The sequence below is a fragment of the Bombus vancouverensis genome, chromosome 3 (assembly GCF_051014615.1).
Source record: "Bombus vancouverensis nearcticus chromosome 3, iyBomVanc1_principal, whole genome shotgun sequence".
Taxonomy (NCBI): domain Eukaryota; kingdom Metazoa; phylum Arthropoda; class Insecta; order Hymenoptera; family Apidae; genus Bombus; species Bombus vancouverensis.
In genome coordinates this window covers 10,580,508-10,594,461 of record NC_134913.1, presented here as the reverse complement: position 1 = coordinate 10,594,461, position 13,954 = coordinate 10,580,508, and the positions used below count along the sequence as shown (strand labels likewise).

The 13,954-nt window shown below is 31.7% G+C and overlaps 2 protein-coding genes across 8 annotated transcripts in view; one reads left to right on the top strand and one right to left on the bottom strand.

Moving 5' to 3' along the window:
• Nucleotides 1-7,673, top strand: part of shep (RNA binding motif single stranded interacting protein alan shepard) — a 45,856-nt gene extending 38,183 nt beyond the window's left edge. For 3 of the 7 annotated variants that reach the window (XM_033349390.2, XM_033349397.2, XM_033349394.2), the window contains exons 6-11: nucleotides 1,478-1,635; nucleotides 1,731-1,884; nucleotides 1,961-2,155; nucleotides 2,377-2,469; nucleotides 2,566-2,726; nucleotides 2,829-7,673. In XM_033349390.2, coding sequence (XP_033205281.1) covers nucleotides 1,478-1,635; nucleotides 1,731-1,884; nucleotides 1,961-2,155; nucleotides 2,377-2,469; nucleotides 2,566-2,712 — 747 coding nt within the window. In that variant the 3' untranslated portion in view covers nucleotides 2,713-2,726; nucleotides 2,829-7,673. Of the gene's footprint in view, nucleotides 1-1,477; nucleotides 1,636-1,730; nucleotides 1,885-1,960; nucleotides 2,156-2,376; nucleotides 2,470-2,565; nucleotides 2,727-2,802 lie in introns of all 7 variants that reach the window. The other 4 variants (XM_033349395.2, XM_033349398.2, XM_033349392.2 and 1 more) reach the window with 3 other exon arrangements.
• Nucleotides 7,674-9,089: 1,416 nt separating this feature from the next.
• On the bottom strand, nucleotides 9,090-11,242 carry LOC117165902 (ribosome biogenesis protein WDR12 homolog). Its single transcript, XM_033349399.2, has 9 exons — nucleotides 11,080-11,242; nucleotides 10,838-10,923; nucleotides 10,544-10,754; nucleotides 10,323-10,463; nucleotides 10,078-10,253; nucleotides 9,935-10,005; nucleotides 9,609-9,855; nucleotides 9,395-9,527; nucleotides 9,090-9,323 (listed from the first exon to the last, which is right to left on the bottom strand). Exons 1-9 carry the CDS (start codon nucleotides 11,145-11,147, stop codon nucleotides 9,185-9,187), a joined length of 1,272 nt encoding a protein of 423 aa, XP_033205290.1. The 5' UTR covers nucleotides 11,148-11,242; the 3' UTR covers nucleotides 9,090-9,184.
• Nucleotides 11,243-13,954: the final 2,712 nt, after the last annotated feature.

The window sequence follows — 13,954 nt, the reverse complement described above, 5'->3', positions numbered from 1 at the left end:
GCAAGATAATTTGACTCACTTTCATTTCTATCTTATAATATAACTGTATATATGTGAACATGCCTGTGCTTTTTTGTTATGCTTGTATCCAACAGTGTGTCATATGTGACTGAAATTTTATTAATGCTTTGAATGGTTATCCTCAGTATTGTTTATTATAAACAATTAGTTAGCTTGCATTACTTATGGTACTGGTTATTTATCATATAAGAATATGTGATTCCTAAAACACAAATTTATAAAAAGTAGTAGAAAGATAATATAACTAGAAAAGAATTATGAATATTCTTTACAAAAAAGTTTACTTGTAAAGAAAGATACTTACTGTTACAAATATATATTTTACACAGTTAACAAAACAATGTAAATCTAACAGAAACCACGTTCGAGATATCATTTAATACAAATGATTTAATTGGAAAAAAGAAAAGGATATAATAATTGATAAATACGTTCTGGAAGAATGTAACAATTTATTATTTGCATTAAATAAACAATGTTTGCACAGGCGAGATTCACTATTGTGGTTTTTTGTGAATTCATTAGTTGCTTCTTGACTTTTAGGTCATTATTATGCATTACTAAATTTTGAATGCAATAGGCACATATAGATTGTAAATTTTATATACAATTTAGAAAAAAGGAGTTCCGTTATGAAAAAACGAATGCGTGTGAGCATGCTTTGTACATAAATGCAGTATATATTTGATGTCAATACTAGTTTTAAGCATCCATAAAGCAAATTTGGAGAACCACCACAATATGGTAAAGTAATGCCATGAAGCATGATAATCTTTCAGTATTAAAAATAATGATTATTTTAATTCATAACAAATTGTTTTTTGAGTATTTGTTCATTCTTACATTCAATATTAGATTAAAATAATTGTTATAGTTTAATGCTCTCCTTTAGTAGTATCTTGTTGTAGATTTATACAATTTTTTTTCATTATTTTTATTAAAATACATTGACAAGTTATATGTAAGAAATTTTTGTGATTACTGTATACAATTTTAGTTTGTTGAATTTCTTGCATCATTGTATATATTGTTATGAGATTTAATTTTGAATTATCATTTTAACATTCCATGTGAATGTGTATATACAATAGAAGCGTATTATGAGACATTTTAAATAAATACTTATAACGAATATCATCATAAAAAATGCAAGGATATAAGAAATCTATAATATTGACCTTGTGAGCTAATATAAAAATGTTCCAATCATATTTATTATGATTATTGATTTCTCATTGTAGTGACCTCGTCTGTGCATTCATTTGTAATCATAGTTACACAGGAATATGTAAATACATGTGTTTTGGTCGTGAATGTTAAAATGATAGATATGAAGCTTTTTTGAAATTTATATACAAGTATATTATAAAATATATTTTTATATATATTACAATATATATAAAAAGCCAGGAGTGTAATACAATAAGTTGCATAGTATTTTTTACTCTCTTCTCAGCAACAGGAGCAGGATCCGACTAATCTATATATTGCAAACCTGCCCCTGAGTTTCAAAGAAAATGATGTTGAAGGTTTGCTTGCTCAATATGGACAAGTTATTTCAACACGAATATTACGTGATACAGCTGGACAAAGTAAAGGTGTTGGATTTGCAAGGTTAGTGTTATATTATCATTTAAAAGATAATTATCAATCATATTAATTTTTGTTACATTTAGTAATATTAATATTTTATATTATGTATATCTTAGAATGGAATCTAAAGAAAAATGTGAACAAATAATTCAGATGTTTAATGGAAAGGCACTACAAGGTGCTAAAGATCCGTTACTGGTAAAATTTGCTGATGGTGGTAATAAGAAAAAATCATTATACAAAAGTACAATATGGAGGGAAACTGGCGAGGTAATTTATGCAATTACAAAAAGGTGAAGATAGTATTTAATGTACAGTTTTAATGTTGTGGTATGTACTTTCACAGAATATAACTTTGAATTACGATACAAGTGGTGTTGGTCAAAACGGGGTTGCAACTACTCACATGCTACCTGCAGCCACCTTAACACAATATAGTCGTCATTATGGTCAAGCTTTACCGGGATACAGTGTGCCAGGAACGCCCTGGGTGACTCCTTACTTGGTGCAGACTGCCCCTCCACACATGCAACAGGTCGACGTGAGTTTTTGTACAAACTTTTTGTTGGTTTTGCTTCCTCTCTTTTTTTAAATCATTTATCATTTATCTTAAATAATATTATTCTTCCATTACTGAAAAATTTCATATATTAGTGCATAATTATTAATCTGGATATTTTTGTACTAAATTGTTACTAAATGTTAAAAGAACTGAATAAAAGTATTTAAATTTAAAATTTTAATATGAATTTCATATTACAGATGATGCCATCAGCTGATCCTAGTAATCCACAATACAGTATGATTCCTCAACTAACTACACAAATGTCTACGTTACATCTTGGCACTGGTTCCGTAAGTATAGAATCTTTTTCTTACTTTCTCTTAAATTTTCAATCATTTTTTCAACATTTATGTTAATTTTAATTTTTTTAATATTTCATTTTTCAGTACATAGCAAGCCCACATCCCTATCCTTATACTACTTATCCTCCTAGCATTATTCATACCATGCCACTGGGTGATTCTGAACAAACAAGTAATGCAGCATCTCCTGATGATTCTTACCAACAATACCAAGCTCAGCAGCCCAAGTAGGCTATGGTTTTTAGGTATATATAGCATTTCACAATGATTTTTTTGTTATATATATAAATATATAGGATTTTATAAACAAAGCTGAACCAGATTTCCGTTTTTTTTTAACATTTCAGATACGATTACACCGAGAGTTATGTAAGTTAGGAGAGCCACACCTGTTGATAAGAAGGATTATATTAATGAAGGATAGATAAGGCTAAATACAATACATAAAGTCAGATAAGATTCTTCCTCATGATAATTGACTTGCCAGCCATCTTTTATACATTTTATCCATCAGATAAATAGGTGAAAGTAGTTAATATTTTCCAACGATTAGAGAATGAATGTTGTCATAAGAACGGGGTACGAGTGCTCGTGTCATCTACATTGTTCGGCACCAGCACGGCTCCATACGCTGTAACGCCAACACATCATTACGACAGTGACAAAACTGATATTCTGCGACGGACAGTTTAGTGTCAAGCTGATAGGCTTCCAGGATTAACTTTAGGTATTACATTTACTAAGGAAACGATAAGTCGAAGCTAAAGGCTTTGAGAGTGTGAATAAAATATTTTAACAAAAACTGTAAACTATAAAAGAAACGCTGCTCAGAAATATACAAAGGAGAATTCTTCCCAAGAAATAATAATAATAATAATATACAGAAAAAAGCACTTCCAAATGCTAGAATTGATTAAAAAAAACATTCAGATTCGGTTACTTGTAATCAGTACCTACCGGACTTTCGTGCCAGCTGGCTGGCCGGTGGCTGGGCTGCGAAGAGAAGGGGTTGTGGATCAGTATTTCTTTTTCACAGAAGATACTGAAGAAAAGAGCTCTTCCTTAACAGCGCACACCACCCCATCCACTAACTGCACTCTCATCATATTATTTCTTTTTGTTTTCTTCTGTTTCGTTCAGACATTCCAAGCCAGGCACATATATTGTATGTATGTATTGCCACGCGGAGATTTTTATCTACTTTTACAAGTACAGTTCGCGTTCTCTTTTTAATCACGGACGAATATATTTTATGGACGAAAAAGAAGCGAAGATTTTAAGAGAGAGAGAGAGAGAGAGCGAGCGAGCGAGAGAGAGAGAGAGAGAGAAAAAGATGAAGCTTTATTTCTAAAGGAAAAAAAAACTTCAGGATATATGTAATTATTGTAACAAGAAGGAAAGGAACATAGTACTTTTTAGAAGATTTATATTTATGAGTACAGTTACTACGAATTGATATCAGTTTTAATTGTACAGTGAATACAGATATTTTTTTTAGAATTGTGCCTTTTCAGACAAATCCGCTAGACTGGGATATGCTGAAAAATATTATAATATATTTTTACGTCGGTATGTAAATGCGAAACTTGAGCCAAATTTTGATCTTCTAGTTAAGAGAATATAATTGTTTTTGCGTTGTAGCCAGTTAAATATCACTACGTTTGTTTTTTGGTTATGAATTCGAATAGATTTTGTATGTGTATAGTTGCCACTAACGGGATTGACGGACCGAAAACATCTGTACGGTTCGTACGGGGTCTAGGAACAAAAGAAAAATGATATGAAATCAAATGGCGGATCATTGTTAACTGAGACTAATCCATACCGCCCCAAAAGAAAATGAGAGAGAGACAGAATAGGCTTGTTACAACGGAATACGATAGATAGAGTGTAAATTAATTTATTATATCGAACAAACGAATAAAATCGCGTTGCAAATGAAAACGAAAAAGATAATGGGACTGGAGTAGAACGATAGGCGAGAGGATCGAACGCGAGGAAACAAAAAGAAACGTAAAATACAGAATATAAGTTGAAAATTTTCTATCTACGTGGTATCGAGAGAGAGAGAGAGAGAGAGAGAGAGAGAGAGAGAGAGAGAGAGAGAGAGAGAGTGAGAGTGAGAGAAAACGGAGAAGCAAAAGGTTTAATGATAAAAAAAAGAAAAAACACCCTCCTCTCCTGCGTTCCTCTAAGCCCGTTTTTACATCTGGCACAGTTTTCACGTTGTCTGACTTAGGTCGAGTCGAGGAACGATTAGCAGAAAGCTTTCTACCAAATATTACGAGCTCCGGGCTCGAAGTGGCAGGCAGGTAGTTAGATAGAGTTAGAGGCGATCGTAGCTATTATTATAATATTACAATAATATGCTGTATTATTATAATTAATGATTACTATTATTGACGTCATCTAAAGTATGAAAGATTTTTACACTGTTGAGACTTGAAGTAAATAATATATTTAGTTTATTTTGGTACATCACGATTTGATGACAAGAGATAAAAGATGAAAAAAGTGGTATGAACTATTTTTTAAGAGACCGATTATTACTCGATTTGAGTCCATGCATTAAGGGAGACTAACAAAAAAGAATAAGAGAGCGAGAGAAAGAAAGAAAGAAAGAGGCGAACCTATTTGCGAGTGTGTAAATTGTTTGCACAAGCGATTGTCACCATGACTGACAACAAAAATCACATGTGATTAAATAGTGAATTTTGAAGAATTTTACTAATAGACTTGTACTAAATAACTAATTATTATTGTGACGACCAAAACAAAAAAAAAGAGCAGCATTTTTATAGTGCTGACCGAGAGCGGAAGAACGATGGTTCGGCCGACATAAATGCCAGCTCCCGCAGATACGGAGCCGCACTGGAGAGCGGGCAGAGAGGAGAGAAAGAGAGCGAGGAAGATCAATGGATGCAAGGGACAATGAGCGAAAGAGACGCGGAGAATCATAGAAGGCGAATGAAAGTGCGTGAGCTAGAAATTTAGAAGAAAATGTGTGTAGAAAGCAGGGGGGTAGAAGGAAGTTAAATGATAAAATGAGCGAGGTGGAGGGGGGGGGAAGATAGATGCTAGAATGTGAAATATACAAGAGAGAAAGTAAGAGTGAACATGAGAGAAAACAAGAGCGAATGCGTCGTAATCTATTGTATAGAACCTGGGAAGAAAGAGATGTTGTGTAGTTAGTGTTGATTATAAATATATAGGATAGGTACCATTTTTGGATAGGAAGTAATCAATTAAGTGATTAAGTTTAGGTAGTTAGTTAGGTGATAGTTAGGATACATATACAACTGCCTCTCCTCGTTAAAAAAACGCAAAAAAAAAAAAGAAAGGAAAACACACATCAGGCGAGGCACCGTTCAGCCTATGCACCTCGCACCCGTCAAGACTGACTGGCTATTCATATTAATAATAAATATATATTATTCTACAACATATTATCTACTGTAATATAAATAGTAAGAACTGCTTGCTGCGCACCGCGGGTCAGGTGCTTGGGCTGGCCGGGCGTGGTTTACGAAAAAGAAGAAAAAAACCAATCTCTTTTTTGGAACGTAATGTTTCCAAGCAATGCTGCTTTCCGTAAGCTTTCTTTAGAATTTCTAGCGTAGCCTCTTTTTAGATTAGATTCACAACTAGTAGTCGTAGGCTGATGTAGAAAGATGAGGATAAAAAGGAAAAAAACGTAGGGTGTTTTTAAGTAACGAAACAAAAAAAAATAAGTAATATAATGTTAGTCGAACGTCGGCTTAAGCGATAAAAAGAAATAATAAGAAAGATGCGAGTCCGAGTTGAGACTTTGATGATGCCCGATAATGTAACGCGCGTCATCGTACTTCGACTTGTACAGTCCTTAGATTTCACCGAGGTTTTAAGTCATTGTTTTACTATTGTTAAGGAGATAGGTTTTTAGCTATAACGAGAGAGAGACGAACATTTTTCCATTTGCCCCATTGTTCTGCTTTTTTTTTACTTCGACCCTTCCTGTATCTCTTCTAATTTCTTTTCCATAACTTTCCCGTGCTCCTTGTTTAATCCAACATCCGTTGTATTTTTCGACATATACAAATCTATTCATAAGCGTCAAGACGAAAGAACGACACTTGTAATTATACAAAAAAAAAAATTGCCATTACTATATTCGATTCATTTTGTTTGTTTCTTCTCTCCACTATATAATTAATTGTTATGTGGTGTGCGACCAATGAGAATATACATGAGAATTAAAAATTTCGTAAATTTCAAGATGAGAGAAAGAGGGAGTGAAAGGGACAGAGAGCGAGAGAAAGGAAAGAAACAAAATATGATGTTGAGGCATTAAGTTCGCATGCGTAAACGAGGATTAAGTAATCGGGAGGGAAAAAAATATAAAAAAAAAGTAAAAAATGAACACACACATTAGGTTCTCGGATACTTTTAAGATGGCGAGGCATAGCACGTAATGAAATTCTTAGATTAAGGCAAGTGTGTCATAGCTAGTTAAGAAATAGGGGCTCTTAGAAGTCGATAGGTGCTGTAATAAAATGAAAAAAAATGAAGTAACAAGAACAACAACAACAAAGTTTAACAACGGTCAGAATTAGATTTTTCATGGAACTTGAATAAGAACACAGGGCATACGCCACTAAAAGTGCCCTTAGTTTATTTTGGATCGTTTAAAAACGCTAGTCTTTGTGTGAGATAATGTGGGGGTTATAGATAGGGTCTTCTAAAAAAGAAAAAAAACGAAAAAAAGAAGAGAAAAACAAAAAACGCAAACAGAAAACAAAAAGAGAGAGAGAGAGAGAGAGCGCGAGAGAGAACGTGAGATATAAGTAGTAAATACAAAAGATAAAAAAGAAACACATATGAGGTGCGCGAGAGCGAGAGAGAGAGAAAGTGCGAGACGAATGTGTGGTGTGTAGGTTGTATGCATAATTTATAATGCGTACTTTAAATAAAAAGAACAACCATCTGCCTATGACACGACACAGACTGCAGAGACACACTGTTACTGTAAACTGCACACTGCGTGTGCACGCTCTAAACGTCACACACTTCTTACACTTTGTATGTGGAGCGTGCACCAAACAGTTTTTAGAGTTACTTACAAGCATGGTTTGGTATTCAAAGTGAAAGAATCAAATTCTTAATTACTATCATCCCTTATTTTTGATCAATAAACGATCTGTTTTGGGGATTTATTCGAATCATTTTCTTTTCCTTTCCTAAGTTTTCTCTAATGGCAGGCCAATTGTGAAAATAGTCTTCAACACAGAGAGAAGAGAGCGAGAGAGTGAATCCCCAAATTATAATTATATCATTGTTTCTTCTCAGATGTCATTTTTTTAAATTGTACTTCTCTTTTGTCTGCATTAGATTTCGTTGAATTTCATAAAAAAATAAATACAGATTCATTTTCGTTTTTTCTTTTCCTTTGTTGTGTCAAAGAGTGAAAGAACAATTTCTGCGAGAAACGAACAAACGAAATGTAAAGTCTGTAAAATAAACTTACTCTCGTACAAAATCAGTGACTGTATTTACACGTATTCCAACACTAAAAAAAGAGAGATATGCCTTCTATTGAATCAAGTAGCGACTATTGTATATGCCTTTTTCAATGTTATATCCTGAGATAGATTTTTGGTATTCTCCAGGACTAAAAGAGTGAGCTTAACAAATTAAAAAGAAAAAAAGAAAACGAAAATAGGAGAAACTCCAAAAAGGAAACAAGAAATATCACGTTCTTCTCAATCGAACATCGGTTAAACGAAATTATACTGTTTATTAATGTGTGGTAGTACAGCATGTCCAACAGACTGAACATTTGTCCTTTGTAAGAAATGTTAAAATAATAAGCCCCCCACATTATCCCAACTAATTGTGTAATAATACATCCAGCGTCCGCGTTTATACTAATCGACGATAGGATTGTTTTCTGCGGAGTAACAAGACTATGGAGAATTAATATGCCATGTTCGATTTTTGGTAATACGGTAGAACGTAACGAGTCTTTTTCTTAATACTTTTAACACCGTACACGCTGATGCGATTTGTACTATTTTGAGTAAATGCTTTTAATTTGTGCGCAATAAAGATTCGAAATTTTAAAAAAAGAGGTGAAGATAAAAAGATTTTAATCGAGATGCTGGCAATGTATGAGAACGATTACTAGATCTCCTCTTTTGTCAATTAAATGGTGGTTTTATAATGATGTAAAATAGAAGGGTAAAATTAAAAAGAAAAAAAAAGGAAAGCAAACACATCGTAAAAAGAACTCATTGAAATAAAAAGAGTACGAATTTTGATTTGATGCTGAGAGCTTTTTCTTAGGCCATGCAATACTTTTTCCATTAGGGTTGTACTTTTTGTCTTTTTGATTTCGTTAGATGTGTTTATTTGTACGAAAATATTTTGTAATTACTTTATATACATCATCTCGATCTGCATTCACGTTTAATTTATTTCAAGTTACGATGTTGGAGGTAAAAGATTGATCCGATATCTTTTGATTATTTTACACTGAGTACATGATTTCGTGATTCAGTACGTTTCACGATGGCGATACGTGTTTATTTCTTTTAGATGATTATATTGCTTGATTTAGAATATAATAAATATTAAGTTGATAAAAAGAATCTTATTCTTATTAATTTGCACTATGCACAATTCATTTCTCTATTATATGTAAAAGTTATAAAACAATATTTCGCTATTAACGAACAATATGTTTCGATTTAAATATCCTTACGGTGTTATCCGCACCTCCGGATACCATGAATTTGGGATTCGACCAATTGCAACATAATACTTTATCTTCATGGCCAGAAAGGTCAAATAATGGCGCTTTAGGACTATAAGAAGAGAAATAGTTTTTTTTTTACACGGAAAGCAACTTTGTAAATAAAATTGGAAATTATCGTACCTTCTGGTATCCCAGAGTTTCATCTCATTATCGTATGCTCCTGAAATAAAAAGAGTTTCGTCCACTGGCGACCATCGTACAGATTGTACCCATTGCGTGTGAGAAGTGAATATTGCTTTCACAAGTGTTCCCTCTAAAAAAGAAATATTATTTTAATACAACTTTCAATGCAACAATGATTAGAAATTTATAAATAAACGATGTCAGTCGAAACCTGTAGATCTTGGATCGTATAATCTAATATGCCTATCGGCTGACGCTGTTATAACAGTACGAGTTAATGGGGAATAATCGAGGTCAAAGAAACTTTTATTTCCAGCCAGTTCGTGTTTGATTCCTCCTAATTCTGAATCCCATATTTTCATCGTATGATCCCACGAGGATGTTATAATTTCTGTTTTATCTGACCATACTACACCACTAATGGCTTCTTTGTGACCTTTCATAGTTCTTTTAGGTACCTTTATAATGCAAACGTACATATCATAATAAATTATTTCTTTGTTGACAAATATTCTACTGTTTATTCATTTTATTTACCCTTGTTTTACCATGTTCTGATTTTAATCTTTTTGAACTGGATTCACCATCTTCATTTTCATCTTGATTAGCTACAAACATAAATGAAAGTGAACCATTTTCTTATTAATGAACTTCACTTTTTTGTTATATAAATTACTTACCTGTAGACCAGATTTTAAGCATTGTATCCCACGCCCCAGTTGCCATTATAGTCTTATCGTAATTAATACTAACAGCTTCTAGTCCACGTTCGTGTCCCCTGCATACATGAATGCAATCTACAGAGTTTTCCATAATGTTCCAATCCCATATTATAGCTGTTTGATCTTGAGATGCACTGTAAATTATAGATGGTAAGAATGATTTAAAATTATTCAATTCAACTTTTCCCGGTTTTAAATCATACCTAACAAAACTGGCTGTGTCACTAGTCATGGATATCCATGCTACTGCTTTAACAGGTGAAGTATGTCCAGGAATTACTAAATGATGTTTTCCTTTAGATGTCCATATATGTAATGTGTTATCATAACAACCAGTCAAAATCCTATTAAAGTATAATAAGTATTTTAATACAAAATAATAATGTTAATAATAAATAACAACAATAAATATCAAAGAAGTTACCATTTTTCATAAACATCAACAGCAGATACCCAATCGTCATGTAAAAGACAATCCTGAGGTTCTGGTGGTGGATACTTTTCAACATATTCAACAATAATCACTTCTTCTGTAGAAATATTTTTTTCTGCTATGTGTTCACTTAATGAAGTGCGTAAAAATTGTGAGCACACCAAGAAATCAAATTCTATATCATTTTTTATATCGGTCGACTCTAGAATTAAATCCAGTTAATAAACAAATATTCCTCAATAAATTTAATTTATGTTTAAGTTTATTAATTTAGAAATATGCTACCTTTTAGAAGTTCATTTATAAGAGTATTTAATTCACTTGTTACAATGGATGTGTGCACTGATAATGGGAAATCCGGAACAGCATACCTAAAATTTGAAAAAATTATTTACCACATATATTATGATTACTGAAATAACAAAATTATTGCAAATTATATAAAGCATAAACACAATGTCATAACTGTGTAACAAAATGAAATAACCTCCTAATGCAGTTTACAAAAGATAATTAAAAATACTTACTGTTCCTGCTTCGTAAGAAATTTTATTTGTACCTGTGGAGCACTATTGTTTAGGCTTTCATTAGCCATCGTAGTTTTAATATTATTCGTACTTTACTCTTTTATAAAATGGGAATTATAGAAAATACAGAAAATACACGTGTGTGCTACATTTTAAACTAGATTATATCGACACCAGTAATCGACTTCTCGGAACTCTGAACGAATCGATTTATCATGCAATCGATACTCTTCTGTAGGTAATCGTTTTTCACATTATCGAAAGACTAAATTTTTTGTACTGGTTTATTTAGTTCTGTATATGTGACCTTTTTAAATTAATAAATAGAAATATATTAATTAATATAGAAATATGAATACATATTAAAAGGTAGAATAATTAACATTCTTATGATGCTTTTAATTTAATAGTAAATTTCGTTAACATAACATTAAATACAATTTCAGGGTTGACAAATAATAATTTTGTTATTTGGATAATGAATTTTATTCAATTTTATATGTATGTATAATTATATTTCTTAATATATTCAAAAATTGTTTTACTATACTTATGTAATAAATATTGCCAAATAATTATAAAATAAAACTAATGGTAGAAAAAGTCAAATCAGGAAAAGAACAAATATAAATGATAATAATAATTTATGTTTCTCTATTTATTATTTATTAATATAATGATATTTCATAATAAAATTGGCTATTTATGTCAGTATTTATTTATCGCTAAATGTTTTACTATTCTGATCCATAAAGTGTGCATTATTTTATTTATTTTAATACACATAATGTTAATGAACATTCTTTAATCATTTAAAAGATCATACACTTTGTAAAATACGCAAGATATTTGATATCTTAATGTAGAACGATTGGTTAATTAATAAACTTTGATAAATTTCACATATTAAAAATGAGATAACATGCTCAATATATTTTTTAGTAAATCAACGTTGATCATCGATTAGCGGAAAAAAATAAAAGATTAGAATGTTAAGACGAATCGACTATCTGGTACATCACAGACTATTCTGCTTCCGCCTTTGTCTTCCCAATAAAAGAAGAGGACAGAGCGAAAGTTATTACTGCTGGGGTCAGTTCTATTGCAACAAGTGTTCCTAATCGATACTTCGATGAAATTATACGAATCCATTGCTGCCACTGATAACAGAAATACAACATTTCTTAAAGCGCTTTTTCGTCAGTAAGAATCGTTGTCATATTAAAAATTACATTAACGATAATGTTATCTATTTGCAGGAAGACGAATACTTTAATTTTATCTTTAAATTTCTGAAATACAATAATTTTAGAAATGTGCATAATTATTACTAAAGTAATATAACAAATATTACACTGAATAGGGAATAAAGCAGTCTGAATCTCCAAAATGTATTAAATTACGATTATTCCTCATATAATTAATATTATTCTATTTCAGCATAGAATGATTTATGTGCAAAAAGCAAAGCTCGATTATTTCAAAGAAGGAACGCAATTCGTGAACAACAGGTGCTCAACGGTAAAGGAGATGGAAAGTACAAGAGGGATAGAATGGAAAATGCGCAGGTGTTTGTAGATTCACAAACACTCCACGCAATTCGACATTATCTGGGGGGAAAAATCTTTTTAAATCGGAACTTTACTGAAAGTTTTTGAGCTGTTCGAGATAGGGTATGCAACAATATAGGCTTGTTGATAGTAAGTTGCACAAGAGGTTCCGACTGTTTCTCTATTATTGTAGGTGATATTAATTCTTTCCCTCTCTGCTTGTTTCTTGTCCATTTCTAGCGATGGGAACGACCTTATATTCACCACTTATTTTAAAATAAATTTTACTTTCACACATTTAACATTAATTTTGTAAACGTTTATTTAAGATTTACTATTTAAATGGAAATTGCAAATGCGATGAATATTTGATAACTCTCCTGTAGAAAAGTTCTTATAATTTGTATAATTGTGTTTGTGTGTCTAATTATGAGGTAGTTAAATTCTAATTTGGTCGATTATCAGTGGAACTATTTTTTTGCTGGGATCATGTTCATTTTATCAAATAGACATATTTCCAGCTAATGTAGAGTAATAGCATTTACGATATAATATTACAACTTTAATGTTATTAGTGGTAAATTTATCATTAATCGTTATTACAGTGTTAATTTTTTATAATTTCATCACCATGTGATGAAAGTGGTCATAATATTTTTCTATAATGCTTAAATAGAAAATTGTGCAGAAAATTATTGTCCCCTTTATACCAATTGATTTTTATTTAACAAATTTTTCTCTTAATTTTATACATTTGAAAATATTCAGTTTTCATTATTTCATCAAAAAGAAAAAAAAAGTAGTAAATTCTTCATTTTTGAAATAATTGATTCTTAGGAACAGTCGATGGATACATTTTACTTATTTCTATCAAATATTAAGTTACAGTATCTTTACAATATAGTGTTTTTCATAGCATCATTCTATATCTAAAATACATCATTACATCATATTTATTACTAATTATTTGATCATGTATGTATTATCAAATATATTTCTAATAATGAATATCCAATTCAGATCAATTTTTCCACACCATTGGAAACACCGCGTTAACACGATAATCTATATTTCAGGAAGTATCCAGTGCATTGTGTAACTGTCGTTTTCAAGGTCCAGGAGGGTATTGGTCCCATCACTATCCACATCTTTGGTCGTTTGCCAGCCGGCATGTGCGCGTTGCAATCGATTCCCTGGTCAACGCATGCCCTGCTTGCTCGTTCTTCGTGGAAGACTACTCAGTCGGTGGCACTGCTGCGGCATAACAGTACGCGCCGAGTAGGAAATGGTCCATAGTCGATAATCTTTATCCATTGAACGAACAA

Excerpts from the sequence above, each read along its gene's own strand:
- LOC117165902 (XM_033349399.2), bottom strand. The coding sequence starts at position 11,147 with ATGGCTAATGAAAGCCTAAACAATAGTGCTCCACAGGTACAAATAAAA. Across the intron at positions 10,464-10,543 it reads GTTGATGTTTATGAAAAATG|GATTTTGACTGGTTGTTATG; the intron begins GTAACTTCTTTG and ends ATACTTTAATAG. Across the intron at positions 9,324-9,394 it reads AAACTCTGGGATACCAGAAG|TCCTAAAGCGCCATTATTTG; the intron begins GTACGATAATTT and ends CTCTTCTTATAG.